General features: G+C 43.8%; 1 protein-coding gene across 1 annotated transcript; it reads right to left on the bottom strand.

The window, feature by feature from the left end:
- Positions 1-2854: 2854 nt before the first annotated feature.
- slc40a1 (solute carrier family 40 member 1) lies at positions 2855-12830 on the bottom strand. The gene is made up of 8 exons (XM_072685468.1): positions 12505-12830; positions 12249-12316; positions 11648-11807; positions 11391-11506; positions 8883-9009; positions 8256-8504; positions 7038-7679; positions 2855-5363 (listed from the first exon to the last, which is right to left on the bottom strand). The coding sequence occupies exons 1-8, from the start codon at positions 12536-12538 to the stop codon at positions 5059-5061; spliced, it is 1701 nt and encodes a 566-aa protein (XP_072541569.1). The 5' UTR covers positions 12539-12830; the 3' UTR covers positions 2855-5058.
- Positions 12831-13910: the final 1080 nt, after the last annotated feature.

The following is a 13910-nucleotide window of genomic DNA, read 5'->3' as shown; positions in this document are numbered from 1 at the left end:
TGTGCCCAGGCAGTCACGCACCTTTTACATACATACTACGTGTCTGCTGACATGTTCTACACCCCCCACCCCCACCCTTACACACCTTTCATGGTGTCAGACTGTATGGGGGCTGGGTCCGTCGGCTCACTGTCAAAGGCTTGACTATTTCACATGAGCTGGAAGGTTCCCACTGAGCCCACTTGTGTTTTTAAAGACCCCAGCCAACGATGACATGTAGCTCAGTGGGGATTTGAGCCCAATAAGGTGAGATCAGGCCTGCACTTGAAAGTAGTGCTTTTTTAGTGTTGGGTGTGCTCTTCCTCAAGAGAGCACTGGGTTCATCTTGAACCATCTGTGAACTCTGCACAAGAGTGATGGGGATGAAATCTGGGTCACTGCCTGCATTGACTTTCTCCCCCCGCTCCGCTTCAGAGTCAATTTGCCCAAACAAAGGAGGGTTGGAGCCAGACTCGGGGTTGAGCTCTGAAGCGTATGTGTGGAGGCTCCTTGTGAGTCTTCAGCTGGGCTTGACCTGTGGAATGGAGCATGGCAGGCTGGACCTAGACCGTTCATTCCTACCCGTCTATCATCTATCTGAACAGTTTCAGGGGTCAAAGGTGCTGGTATTTCAGCTCCTGCTCTGCAGGAAGGTGAAGGTGGTTGGACAGTCAGCCTGTGTTTGCTTAGCTCAGTTGACTTCCTCTATGGTTGTAACGTTTAATGTGATGTTAATTGCTTTATGGGTCGACGGAAACGGTCATTTTTCATGTGCGAAACCTCATGGAAATAAATAGAGGCTGTATCTTATCTCTTAGCCGCCTTTATCTCCAGCTCTATAGTTCATGTGACTGGACCTTGACCTTGCCAGATTGAGCGTGCTCGTCTCCTGTGCCAGCGGTTCCTCTGGGGGATTTGCACAAAGCTGCAACCTAAAGGAAGGAAGTTCTTGCCAGTGCTGTTCCTTAAAGTTGGTGAGAATTGTGGAAGTTGAGCATGAACCTTCAGTGGTCATTATGAGTAGGCTCTACTAGAGGCCAGAAAGGTGATGTTTTTGACTCCAAAATCCAATATGGCTGCTGATAACTGAGTAAAATAGTAAAGTACTGAGTAAAATTTGAATATGCTAGTCTTCTGCACCTTCACCATCTTTGGTTTAAATTTTAGTTTGAAAAGCTCAGTTCTTGGACCATTGAGGCAAGTGATCCCAAACTTTTGAATGCTAGTCTATGTGCTGCTACACCTTCATTAATGCTGCTGAGCTACCCCCCAGCCCACAGATTCAGAATGAATAGATTGGAAACATCCAGGGCTAGGCCCACATACAGACACTGAGGCATGTCACCAGGTCCAGCCAGGTCCCGCATTGCTTTGGCTCAGTTCACTGGCCCAGATCATCAAGTGCAGATTATAGCCAGTCCATTAGTCCAGTTTGAAAAAGGCCTCGGAGAAAATGAGCAGTGCAGGAATGTGACCCCACACACACTCAGGCTGCTGAGACCATGCCAGGAAGTTTCTCCTGCCTTCTAACTGTGAGCTGCCTGTTCAGCACTTTGCTAGGGACCAAAGGATACCAATCTAAGAAGCTATAACTTTCTATAATAAGCAGTCCTGGCCTGTATACTTTGGGATTTCTGTTTTAGATTTGACTATTTGATTATTTTTGGGCTGAAATGTTGTTTTTTATTTATTTTATTCAAGTTACTTTCTGCATAATGGAACCATTCAGTCATTGTTCACAGGTGATGGTGACATTAGACTGCATTTAACTACATTACTGAAAGATGATTCATTATGAATCATTATATTGTTATTAATGCACTTACACAGTGTTTACAATAGTTTATTCATATATTATTTATTTATTACATTATTAAACCCACAGTCTGATTTAAATACACACTGGGCTGATGGGTACACAGGGTATGGTGTTAAACAGTGAAATAGTCAACACTCAAAGAAAACCTAGTTTTTTTTAAATGATCTGTAAATTGACACTGTCAACATTGTCAACACTGTCCCACCATACGACACCCCTGCTGGCTCTTATTACCGCCACTGTAAAGAAATCTGAGTCACTCTGAATGCCCTTGTTTACGTCTCAGTGATGAAGGGATTTGATTTACTTTTATACAATAACTGTATGATTATTGTAAGCAGTATAACTTTATTCTAATGCTAAAGGGTAGATTTGGGTACCTGTGACAGTTTACCTGACAGTTTGGCCTGCATTGCTGTGATTTAGGTGACTCAGTGGTGCAGCTGTCCACAGGCTATTTGGAGTTCAAATCCCATCAATGCTGCAACCTCCTCAATAAACAGCTAATTATCTGCTGTGGTTTTGCCAATACTGATAAAAACCATGGACGTCAGTATCGGAACAAGTTATCAGCAAATCAATACAACCAGGCTCTACTCTTTACTCCTTTCTAAACCATATACGCAACATGGACAAAAGTATTGGGACACCTGCTTATTCATTGTTTCTTCTGAAATCAAGGAATCATAAAAATAGCTGATCCTGCTTTTGTTGGAGTAACTGCCTCTACTGTCCAGGGAAGAAGGATTTCTACTAGATTTTGGATGTTAACTGCTGTGAGGATTTGATTGCATTCAGCAACAAGAGCATTACTGAGGTCAGGATTTTGGAAGATCACCACCCCACCTCATCGTCCCAAACTCCCCAACTCATCCCAAAAGTATTGGATGGGGAACCAACCATCATTCCAGAGAACACAGTTCAATGCTGGGGGGCTTTATACCCATCCAGGCATTAGGCATTATGTGCTCCAGAGAGTCCCACACTATTGGTATTACTTCTCTACAGGAACTAGGCAAGCTGTGTGTTTGTGAGAAACCTCAGAGACGTGTCGTGTGGATGAAAGTTTCTTTATTTCAATTTAAAGCGAGCGTGTGCAATCCAACTTCTGGGCTGTTTGCTCTCCCTCCATTGAAGTGGAGTGTTCATCATACTGTCATTTGTGCGCAAAGTCGATTAAGGAGCCAAACCTGCTCAGAACAATACAAATCATGATTGTGTGTATTTGCTTTTAGGGTAATGTCACATTGATCTGGATGTAAGCTCTGTCTTTTGTTCCAGCATATAGAAGTGGTACATGTTTCGCTGATAACACTACAGAACCGCAGCTGGGAGGAGGAGCAAATCCGAGAAGCTTTTCATTTCAAACTAGCATTGAACACCTGAATAAAAAAAAACTTTACAGATATACAAACAAAAAAATGGATATACACAACACAGTGACATGACACACAAATCATTTTCACACACATTCACCAATGTAGTAAAATTGCCACGTTTGAGAAAAGGAGAGAATTCAAAGAGTCTAACGAAAGAGTCCTGATAGAGCTCAAGTGATCAGTGCCCTGTTGCTGGAAATGTGCTTGACTTTACATTTCTGGGCTGAACTTCAACGCTGAAGATCAACATTAGGTCGTAACACCTGCGTTTCAGCAGAGGCCAGCTGCCCTTAGCCAAAGAAAACCCCAACATAGCAGTCCTCCGCCGGAGTGCTGACTCAGCATTCTGCCCCAACAGCAGAATAATGCCCTCCCTGTTCCCTGCATATGGCCGACCCATGCTGCTCTCCGACCTCGACGTTATACAACTGTTACGAAAAGGTCCGCATGCTTTCAGCTGCGGTTTCCAGCAGGGGAGGTCATTTCACCAAGTCTGCGCTTTCTGGTTTGGCAGGTTAGGCAACACCTAGCACCAAACGTGGGCTACAATAAGCGGCAGTGTTTACTTTCTGCTCAGGAAATGTCTGGAGCGACAAGTCTGCTGAACCTGCAAGGTGGAAACTCTTTGGGGGGAAAGGAAAGGGAGGTCACATGAGCCAGCGTGGTTATTCCGAACGTGCTGTTACTTCTCGGAATTGTGTTTTGGGAAGATGTTTCAGGTGAGGCGGAGGAAAAGGTTCAGGCTTATCTTGGCTGGGCAGTTGGTTAGCTGATGCAGGACCGCTCCCATTAACTCCCAAACTCTTTGCTATTGTTGGTGCGAGAAGGCAATGACTGAAAGTTGTGCAAAGTGTATTTTTCAACGAATCAGGAAGGCCTGAAGATGCATTGCTCGAAGTCTAAATTACGTAAAGTGCTTGTGTAACAATCTAATGAGGAAAAAAAAAGAAGACTACCAATAGAATCATCTTATGAAATCAAGCAGACATAAAGTGTGAGCTACAGTGGTTGGGGTTTAGGGTTAAGTTGCCATTGGGGGGATTTCTTTTTAAGTGCACCAGGGCCTTCAGCAGAAAAGTCAACAGAAACGGCTACACAATATCAGTTCGCACCAATAACATCTGGAATGTACTAAAGCAGACAAACGGTTGTTGTTATTCCCTCACTTCCTCAAGCTGAAAAATTGAATTCCACTTTGGATAAGTGTAAAAAAAAACAAAAACAGTGTTTATATATTCGAATACGTGAGTGCATAGCTTTCGCATAACATATTAGCACCACCAAAGCTGAAAACATCGACTATAGATGTTATAATAATATTCCTGAATGAGTAACTTCTATAAATCCTCTACATATTTAAGCATGCATTTGCTATGAACAATCAGGCAAAAAAAGGTCAAATAAATATCCCTGTGTTGTAGGTATACACAGTCACACAGGTCACAAGCAACACGGCGCAGCAGCCAGACGTACTGTAGAATTAAACACGCTACAGCAGCCGAGCGTACTGGAGAACTAATGACTGATGAAGGCAGTTTTGTGTTTCTTTCTTTCCTCAGAAACACAAAGCATGCAAAAAAAAAAAAGCAAGAGAGGCCGAAAGCTCAGCTTCCAAGCTTCACGGGCCTGTGCAGAACGCAGTGTGCCTGCTCTACTTGGCTAATATAGCTTATGCCTAATGAGATCTACGCTGGCGGAGGCTTTGGGTTAAACTAAACTGTGTGTATATACATTTATATATATATATATATATATATATATATATATATATATACTAGCTCTGCAAGCATGTTAGTACAATATGGATCCCTTGCGCAGTGACTCTGAGTAAGAGAGTAATACAGATATCATCGTATTGAGGGGTAGCGTCTTTTTAACAGCTTACACGGCAAGTGAGGGAGGGTCATCCGTTTTCTGCTCGGGCGAACAGCACAGGAAAAGCCGACTCCTGAGGCTCTTGAAGGCAAACCTAAAGTACATCATGTGCCCCATGGCGACGAAGGAGACGGAGATGATGACCAGCAGGCCGAAGGCTTCTTGGTTAGGCGCCAGGATGACCATGACAAAGTGCAGCAGGTCGAGGAGGTAGTTCATGGAGTTCTGGACGCCGTTGATCACCCCGCGTTCGGCCTCGGCCACATTCTCTTGGATAAGCTGGGTCACAGTCAAGTCAAAAGACCAAAGACCTGAAAAAGCAAGAAATCAGGAAATGAGTCACCAAGTGTCATGCAGCTCTTTTACTGCCACATAAACACAGCAGATCAGCAGACGCTATGATCGATTGGCATCAAAGGTTGGCTTTATAGCTGTCGGGTCGTACTGACATCCTACTGCTGCTTTCTGACTCCAGTAATGCAGCAATTAAGATAAAATAGAAGTGCATGAACGTGCATTTTTCTAAACGTCAAGATATTTAAAGTGGTACTTCAGTGAAAACGTACACCTCCTACATTCTTTCTCCTAGCCCCAAACGTAGCCGATCAGACAAGACATGCTTGGTATCCAAAGTCTAACTTCAAGGCTAATGTGTCTAAACAATGGGACAGCATATACCCCACCAAATAGCACTGACCAAACTGCATGCCTAAATCCTTACTCACTTGCTCCCAATGTCCCAATTTTGCCAAACTATACATTGTAACATTTAATCATATTAAGAAGTAGTAAACACACTCTCTGTAGAGTGTGGCCTCTGTATCAGTGTGACCTGTGCAAAGCTTTAGGCACTCTAAGCATAGACTTAGCATAGACTACTGCAATTAGAAGCAGTCAGCTGAATCACATTTCCAAGCTTTACATACTCTCCGACTTCTCAAACCTTGTGCTATGACTTCGTAATCACAGGCCCCTCTGAGTAACTGTCAAAATATCTGGGAACAAAGTAATCAGTGCCCCCAAGGCAGCAGAAGGCTGTTAAAAAATGGCCAATAAAGGGGTTTCAGTAGTTTGTGTTTCTACAGGGCAACATATTAAGAAGTAGGAGTTATGGGGAACTGTGAGATCTGGAAGACCAACAAAACTCACGAAAAGAGCTGCTCATATGCTGGCCAGAATCCAAACGAAAGTCAAAAAGCTGGTCTACTGTGTAACAAAGCTCAAAATTTGAGAAGCCAGATGAGTTTTGGTTACACGTGCTGTGGACTAATAAGGTCGAAACAACCCCATTTGGCCACAATCAGCAATTTAGCATTTCATGAAAAGAACACCTTGCCAACTGTGATGCATGAGGGGCGGATCTGTCATGCTATGGGGTTGTGTTGCTGCCAGTGGCTTTGGCAATACTGCATGGGTGGATTTTTTTATTTTAAATGGCCCTCACAGTCCCCTGACCTAAACATTACAGAAAACTTGTAGTTAAACAGGTTGTGCATGTTGTGCATGAATTTCTCAGAATGTGAGGCATTAAGAAAAAATGTTCAACTACATAAGATACCCTTTTGCACCGGCCACACTGATGATATAGACTTTTTTATTCTTTTATGTTATAAAGGACAGAGTAACTGTGATTGAGCATTATTAAAAAAAAATGTCTGAGGCAAAAAGTTTACTACTCTAATAAAAAATATATACAGTGTGTATTTTGGGCTTAAGTCTATACCTATTAATATATCTATAAAATAGTATTGCATTTGTAATTCATAGTTAAAAAGTCTGTGTAATACGAATACAGATATATTAAGATAAATGTCTATCTACTGCCTTTGACATGCCATTGACCCAAAATACCCACAGTGTTGCATTCCTACCTCAAATTGCATGAATGTGTTGTGTAAAGACGTTTGTCCATAAAGAACAAACAGAGAAATAACATTAGAGGAATAGGTTTGTAAAATTATTCTACTTACTGCACGTCTACTTACCAACTCTAGCAGCAATAACTCCAGCAAACAGGAGACTGACAGACAGGTAGGACTCGATATGTGGAACCTCCTCGGAGTGCATGGTGGAGATGTTGAGCAGGCCCTGTACATCTGTGGTGACCATGCTGGCATCGGTGGGGCCCTCGGGCAGGGGAGCGTTGTCGCCCAGCAGATGGCTGACCATGCTCTGGAAAGGAGATACGCTCAGGTCGAAGGGGCTGCCAGGGGCGAAGACGGACACCACGCAGAGCGTCAGGCAGGACAGCTGGGCCATTCCGGCGATGAAACCGGTCCGGATCAGGCCGCACTTCTTTCTCACCCAGGTGAAGGCCACCGTCCCGCAGATGCCCGACACGGCCGAGGCGCCCATGAGCAGGCTGAGGATGGAGCCGTTGAGGCCCTGGGTGTAGGCGTAGCCTGTGGTGATGCAGTCGAAGCCCAGTACGGTCATGTAGAGGAAAGCCAGGGACATTCCAGCAAAGAAAATGGACTGGTTATAGTACGCCACCCAGCCGTCCCGGAAGGTGCGGAGGGGTTCAGACATCTGGTAGCAGCAACCTGGGTTCTGCTCTTTAGCAGACTTCACAGCAGATTCATTCATCAGCTGAGAACCTTCGGCCGGGCCTTCTGTGTTCTCCAGTTCTGAGAAAAACAAAACACGATACAAGCATATCAGCATATCAGTCACGTGAGACTGAGTGTGCCTCATTAGATACCAATGAGCTGTTTTTTTCCATCATAATTTGCTTTAAAATGAGAAAAATATCATTAAAAACACAAAAGAAAAGATAACAGTATATCAGTCACAGGTCTTTCATAAGAGAAAGTCATATTTCGCAACCACAAGACCCACAGGACAAGCATGCTGATCTAGGATCAGCCTTGTGTTATCTAATAAACACTGTAGTATGAAGGAAGGACTCTTTCAGACACTAATGAATAAGGGCCTAAGGACGTAAACAGTGTAAATAATAGGACAGTAAGAAGCTCTCTTATATAAACAGAGGAAAATAATACATAATACTCTCTCTCTCTTTCTTTATAGGCAGGAAGAGTATTAGTAAAGCCACAAAGGAAAACAAATCTGCTGAGTCATGATGAGTGTTTCATAAGACAAGCTGTTATCTCGCAACCGCTTCCATTCGTTTTCATCAACGGCTTGCAAAACAGCACTGTAAAAAAAAAGAGAGGAAAAGAAGACGACTACAAAGGACCCACCTTTCTGAATGCTGAGCTGTTTCAACTCCTGGTCGCCAGTGTCCTTCTGGCCTGCCTTGATGGCAAGCGCTGGGGTCTTCTGGTAGACCTTCCAGAGAAGGAAGTATTCCAGACACATGGAGCAGAGGTTCCAGCCAGCGATGAAACCACAGCCCATGAAATGGGAACCGAAGGACATGATCTGGCCCACCAGCATGGGAGCCAGAATATTGGTCAGTTGGTCGATGATTCTCACCGTGGCGTTCATGTCTACAACAGAAAAACAAAGGGCCACAAACTTGAGTCAGTGAGTAGTTTATGTGAGCTGCACCTGCCTACATTGCCTGTAGCTCTATAATAAAGTCCCACAGTAACTGCATGGTCCCTGCAGGGTTACCAGGTTCATCTGAGACATCTTAATAGCTTTCATTGAGGACATGTGGAGTTCATTCGCCCGATGGACCTCCGGAACCACCGTTAAATCCGGTTCCAACGGTCGACCCGGGAAGGGGATTAAATAACAGGAAGTCTAAGATTGTTTTATTAGCCGGAGGAAAGGAGTTATAAAATAGTTGGGGCTCAAAGGTAGCAGCTCTTCTGTTTATCCAGTATCATGAGTGGGGAAAAACAAAACTGCTGAAGCCTGACCTGCCAGGCTGCTCCGGTCATCTCCAGCAACCACCACCACCCAGTCCCGCTGAATAGTGATGGACATGGCAGTACTGGCCAGATTCGCAATGTTGGCGATGGTGATGACCATAATGTAGCATGTCGTCTGTAAGGGAGAAAACAACACTGCTGTTAAATTCAAATCCCACATTCAACATTTCCTGGTATTTTATATTCCCCTGTGCCTTTAAGACTGATACACTACATGGACAAAAGTATTGGGACACCTGCTTGATTGTTTCTTCTGAAATTAAGGATATTAAAAAAGAGTTTATCCTGCTTCTGTTGGGGTAACTGTCTCTACTGTCCAGGGAAGAAGGCTTCCTGCTAGATTTTGGAGGTGCATTGCAGTGAGGATTTGATTGCATTCAGCGCCAAGATCGTTAGTGAGGTCAGGATGTTGGCGATGACGATCACCACCCATCTCACAGTTCCAGTGCTCCACACTTCAGTGCTGGGGGGCTTTTAACCCATGTACCCCAGGCATGGTGCCAATAGGCGCAATACTTCTCTACAGGCACCAGTCAATATGTACATCTGTGTCAGCAATGGGTGCAACTTGAAGTAGCTGAATGCATTCATTAGAAGAGATGTCCACAAACATTTGGACATATAGCGTAGCTGTAAATGACCTCTGTTCTCAGTGGAAGCCCTGTATTGTGCCTCAATTCAAAAAGCAGTCTGGGTTGAAACACTACACTAACTTCTGCATGAGCTTCAGCCAGGTAGGAACAGCTGTAGAAAGTAGGTGAGATCTTATGAGCTAGTCTGAAGAACAGAGCTTGGTTCCTCTAAGTTTCTCCTGGACTCATGTGTTCAACTGCATTAGCAGTATCAGCAGCAGCTCACCTGATTTACCATCATTAAGCCCTGAGTTACCACCAAACCAGGCGTTGATCTGAGGAGAACTCTAAATAATACCAGACTACATGAGAGAGGAGAACTTTGGAGATGTTCTAATGATGAACACAGTGATGGAGAACCACCACCACCACTTTCTGGAGGAGTGTTATTATTAGTGTTTATTCTAATATCAGTGTTTTACTGAGGAAATAAACACACACTGCTCAGATAAGCGGCTTGCTCTGCTGCCTGAATGATTTGCACAGTACTGCATATCACTGAAACACACTAATACTGAAATTCCGTACAGGTGACATATCAGGTTGAGGAGAGACCCATGAAACAGTGTAGACAATGATGAAAAAAGAACTCACTCTCGATTACACACTACTAGACCTACTGCTACTAATAACAGTAATACACTGTGTCAAAATGTGGTTATGAGGTTTTCTCGCAGCAGCAATGAGCTATTTAGAGGGATGAATGCTTTCCCGCGTTTCAGGAGCGCTCCAGAACAAAAACAACAACAATGGTCAGACGCTGTTTGCCTTATGGCTGCTCCATTACCCCAGTGACAGTGAGAAACATGGCTGTGCTGTTTTGTGTTGTCGAGTTAAAACTGTGCCACACTAAAGCTACACATGCTGCACGTCTCCCTTACACACGAGCCCTCCGAGTCCTGCTGACAGTGCAGTCAGAAGGGCCATTTCGCTCTCATGTTCCGTCAAATACACACAGACACACAGACACTCTTCGCCTGACAGAGGCCTCTTAAAAATAGAATTGAAATGTGGGTAAAAACTACAAAAAAAAGGGCCATTTAACCCTTTAAAGGCCCAAATTAGGGCAGATTTGATATATAACTGCCATTTCTGACTATTACTTCAGCCTACAACAGCTCAGCACACGCACTAATGCTGAGTTTACGAGGAGCGTTTCGGCCCTGGCTGCTTTTTAAATGAGGCCAAATAGAACAGAGGTTATTTACACATATATCTATAGTCTTAAAGTTACAGTGCTAACATTAATTCTCACTGTTTTTGCTACAGAAATCCACACTAATGTCATAAACGGAAAGGAAAAAGAGGGACTTTTAACCTCACGTAGTTAAAAGACTCACATAGACCATTTATGACTACTCAAATTACATATTCGTTACATAGTAATTACCAAACTATCCATAGTAATTACAGAATAATAAGGCTTAGGATTAATAAGGAATATCAGGCCTGCAGTTTAAACCCTTAAACCCTTTAAAAGCTCCAGACTACAACTCCTCACTTTTAACTCTTAACTACATACCCTGCATATTACGTCTAAAGGTAAGAAGAAATTTGAAGTAGTTAGTTACTAAATATTAATATATCTATGCATTAAGCCTAGGCACAAAGGGTTAACGGACTAAAGCACCGAAAATCTAACAACGACTACACCTGACTACAGCAGCCTGTTAGAAGAAGTTCATATTTCTTCATATTTTACAGTTCTGAGCTAATCATCACACCGGTTCAAGAGGTTCAGAGTCATGAGAGCTACAGCAAGACAATTATTGATCATCACAACTCACTGCAATGACCCCACGTTATGATATGACAAGCCGCTAGTTCATTTAATGTAGCAGGACTACAGTTCTACATTACTCACAAGCAACCAGCCACTGTAGAGGATGGTGAGCTGTTCCTTGAACTGGAAGACCACCATCAGTAGGATGCCGCACAGGATAACTGAACAGTTCTGGACGAGCAGGGAGGTCTGGGCCACTGGAGTGAAAGAGAGAAATCATCTGTTAGCCTTTTTTTATTAATATTATATTTATTATTATGGAAAAGAATTATCCTCGCAAAGGTCCTTAACATGCTTTTACGTTCAAAACAATAATAAATAAGAGCCAAGAGTTGTACCCTTGAGTCGAGGGTTTTTGTCCACCCAGTCCCCAATGATGGCGCCCAGTAAGAGAACCGAGCCGGCCACCACCAGGCCATACACAGCCGTCAGGAGCAAACTGTTGCCATACAGCTCCACCAGAAACACGGCAACGGCGAAATTCCACATACGATCCCCCTGAAAAGCAGAAGCAAGGTGAGTGGACGCAGGATAAGGGACATCTCAGGATCTGACACACGGGACGGCTGGTCATCGTTTGGGTTTATCCAAGATCCTGACTACTCAGGTGTGCACACTTCAGGTACTACTTTTTTGTTGTTGTCCATTGAGCCGCTCTCCGCACTGCAGCCTCAGCTTTGCTCAGCATTCCTGGCTGACAGAAGTGGAACCTGACATGATCTCTGGCTGTTGTAGTCCATGCACTTTAGGGCTGGAGCTCAAAAGAAGCCGCTGTCAGCAAGATTGCAGCCTATTTGTCAGCAAAGCTGGGGACTGCAGGCAGGATGCGTTATGACACCACCTGTGTACACCTGTGGGAACTGGTCAAGCTGGGCAAACGTACAGGTTTGCATGCTTGCATGCAAATGTGCAGCTTTTTGAGGCTCGAGGAACACTCACCCAAGTTGACAGGGCATGTCCAAGGTAGATTAGGAACTTTGCAGATGTGAAGAAATCACGGACAGCGTCTGCAAAGGAATACACAGGACTTTAACAGGACTTTAACAGGACTTTAACAGGACTTTAAGTATTGCTTCTGCAAGGCCATATTTTGTTGTGCATTGAAACATAGCTATTTAATTTAGAGCTTCAGCATTAAATCTATATATATATGTAAAATAAAATAATAATAATTAAATAATAAAAAAAAACTTACCACAACAGGGTTTCTTGGGTGTACCGTTTTCCATGTCGTTGTATTTATTTTTCCTTGTGCAAAAAAAAAAAATAGTAGTCTAGTCTGTTTATCCCTTCGTGTCAAATAATCCCCAACAAAGAAATTACAGGACAAAAAAAGATATTTCCTACGAAACAGCGCGAATTTTCTCTTCTCTCCCCTCCAAACTTAGCTATCACTGTAGCTGAAGTTGGAAAGAAATAACCCCCGGTGGAGGCTTGCTGTTTAAAGCGTTAAAAAGGAGAAAAACGAGCCGCTTCTCAGCCTTAATTCCCCGCTCCGCTCAGAGCCCTCTGCTCCCTCCGAGCAGCTCGCCGTGTTTATGAACGCCAGGCGCATGCGCACGGCGGCGTCCCTGGGCGCGGTCACGTGACCCGCCCCCACAAACAGGGCTGCCCTGTTTTGAAGGGAGAACAGCCCACCCATCCTGTGCCATTGTCTTTACTTTCTTACCTCATGCTTTTGCACAATAGTTTGATGTACTTGTTTGAAACCTTAGCAATCCCTGTCCTGTGTTTTTTTTTTATTATCTTATAGCATGTATGTATGGCACAAGCTTAGTGCTTAGTCCTTAGTCCTTAGGCCATAAACTTTTCGCGACAGAACAAACGACAGAACCTTATTAGGAGGTAGTTTCTGTTGGCAAGCAATATCCATGTGTGTTTACTCAGAAGAAATACCCCCCCCTCCCATTCCCAAACCTCACACTCCCATAACATAGTCCCATATTCACTGAGGTCATCCTGCCTTAACCTCAGGCCAGGGCAACCGCAGGAATGTGTGGTCTATTTAAATTATGTCACCTCTCTGTGTACCTGATGTAAGCTACTCCCTGCTTAAAGCCCTGTGTCGCCGTGACTGGAGTTCAGGAGCTTGAGAGGGAGAATACAGTGGCCTTCTTTGCATGTAGTGTAATTGATAGGCCGTTACAACAATCTATTGTAGTACTATGCGTTTATACACTCAGCGAGCAGTTTATTTATTAGGAATACTCTCGAAACAGCTGCAGTTCGTGGCATGGATTCAAGCAGATGCTGGAAATGTTTGTTTGAGATTCTGGTCCATGTTGAAATGAACGATTGCATCACACAATTCCTGCTGATTTTTCTACCACACCCCAAAAGTGATCTTCAGATATGGTGACTGGGATGAACACTGAAGAACATTAATCCCAGCATGATAATCCACCAAAGTCACAAAGCGAAAGTCTCTCAAACTGAAGCTTAGACATTAAAAAAGGGTCAATTAGGCCATGAGGGGATGTCACTACTCAAATAGGCTGCTTGACTGGCATCAACAGGCCCGAAGTGTGCTCGACTGTTGACACCAGGCAGGTTCGGTCCATGAATTTGAGGTGTTAGTATCCTACCCTCTGTGTACCTCAG

The sequence above is a fragment of the Salminus brasiliensis genome, chromosome 8, assembly GCF_030463535.1.
Source record: "Salminus brasiliensis chromosome 8, fSalBra1.hap2, whole genome shotgun sequence".
NCBI lineage: Eukaryota > Metazoa > Chordata > Actinopteri > Characiformes > Bryconidae > Salminus > Salminus brasiliensis.
This window is presented reverse-complemented; position numbering and strand designations above follow the sequence as displayed.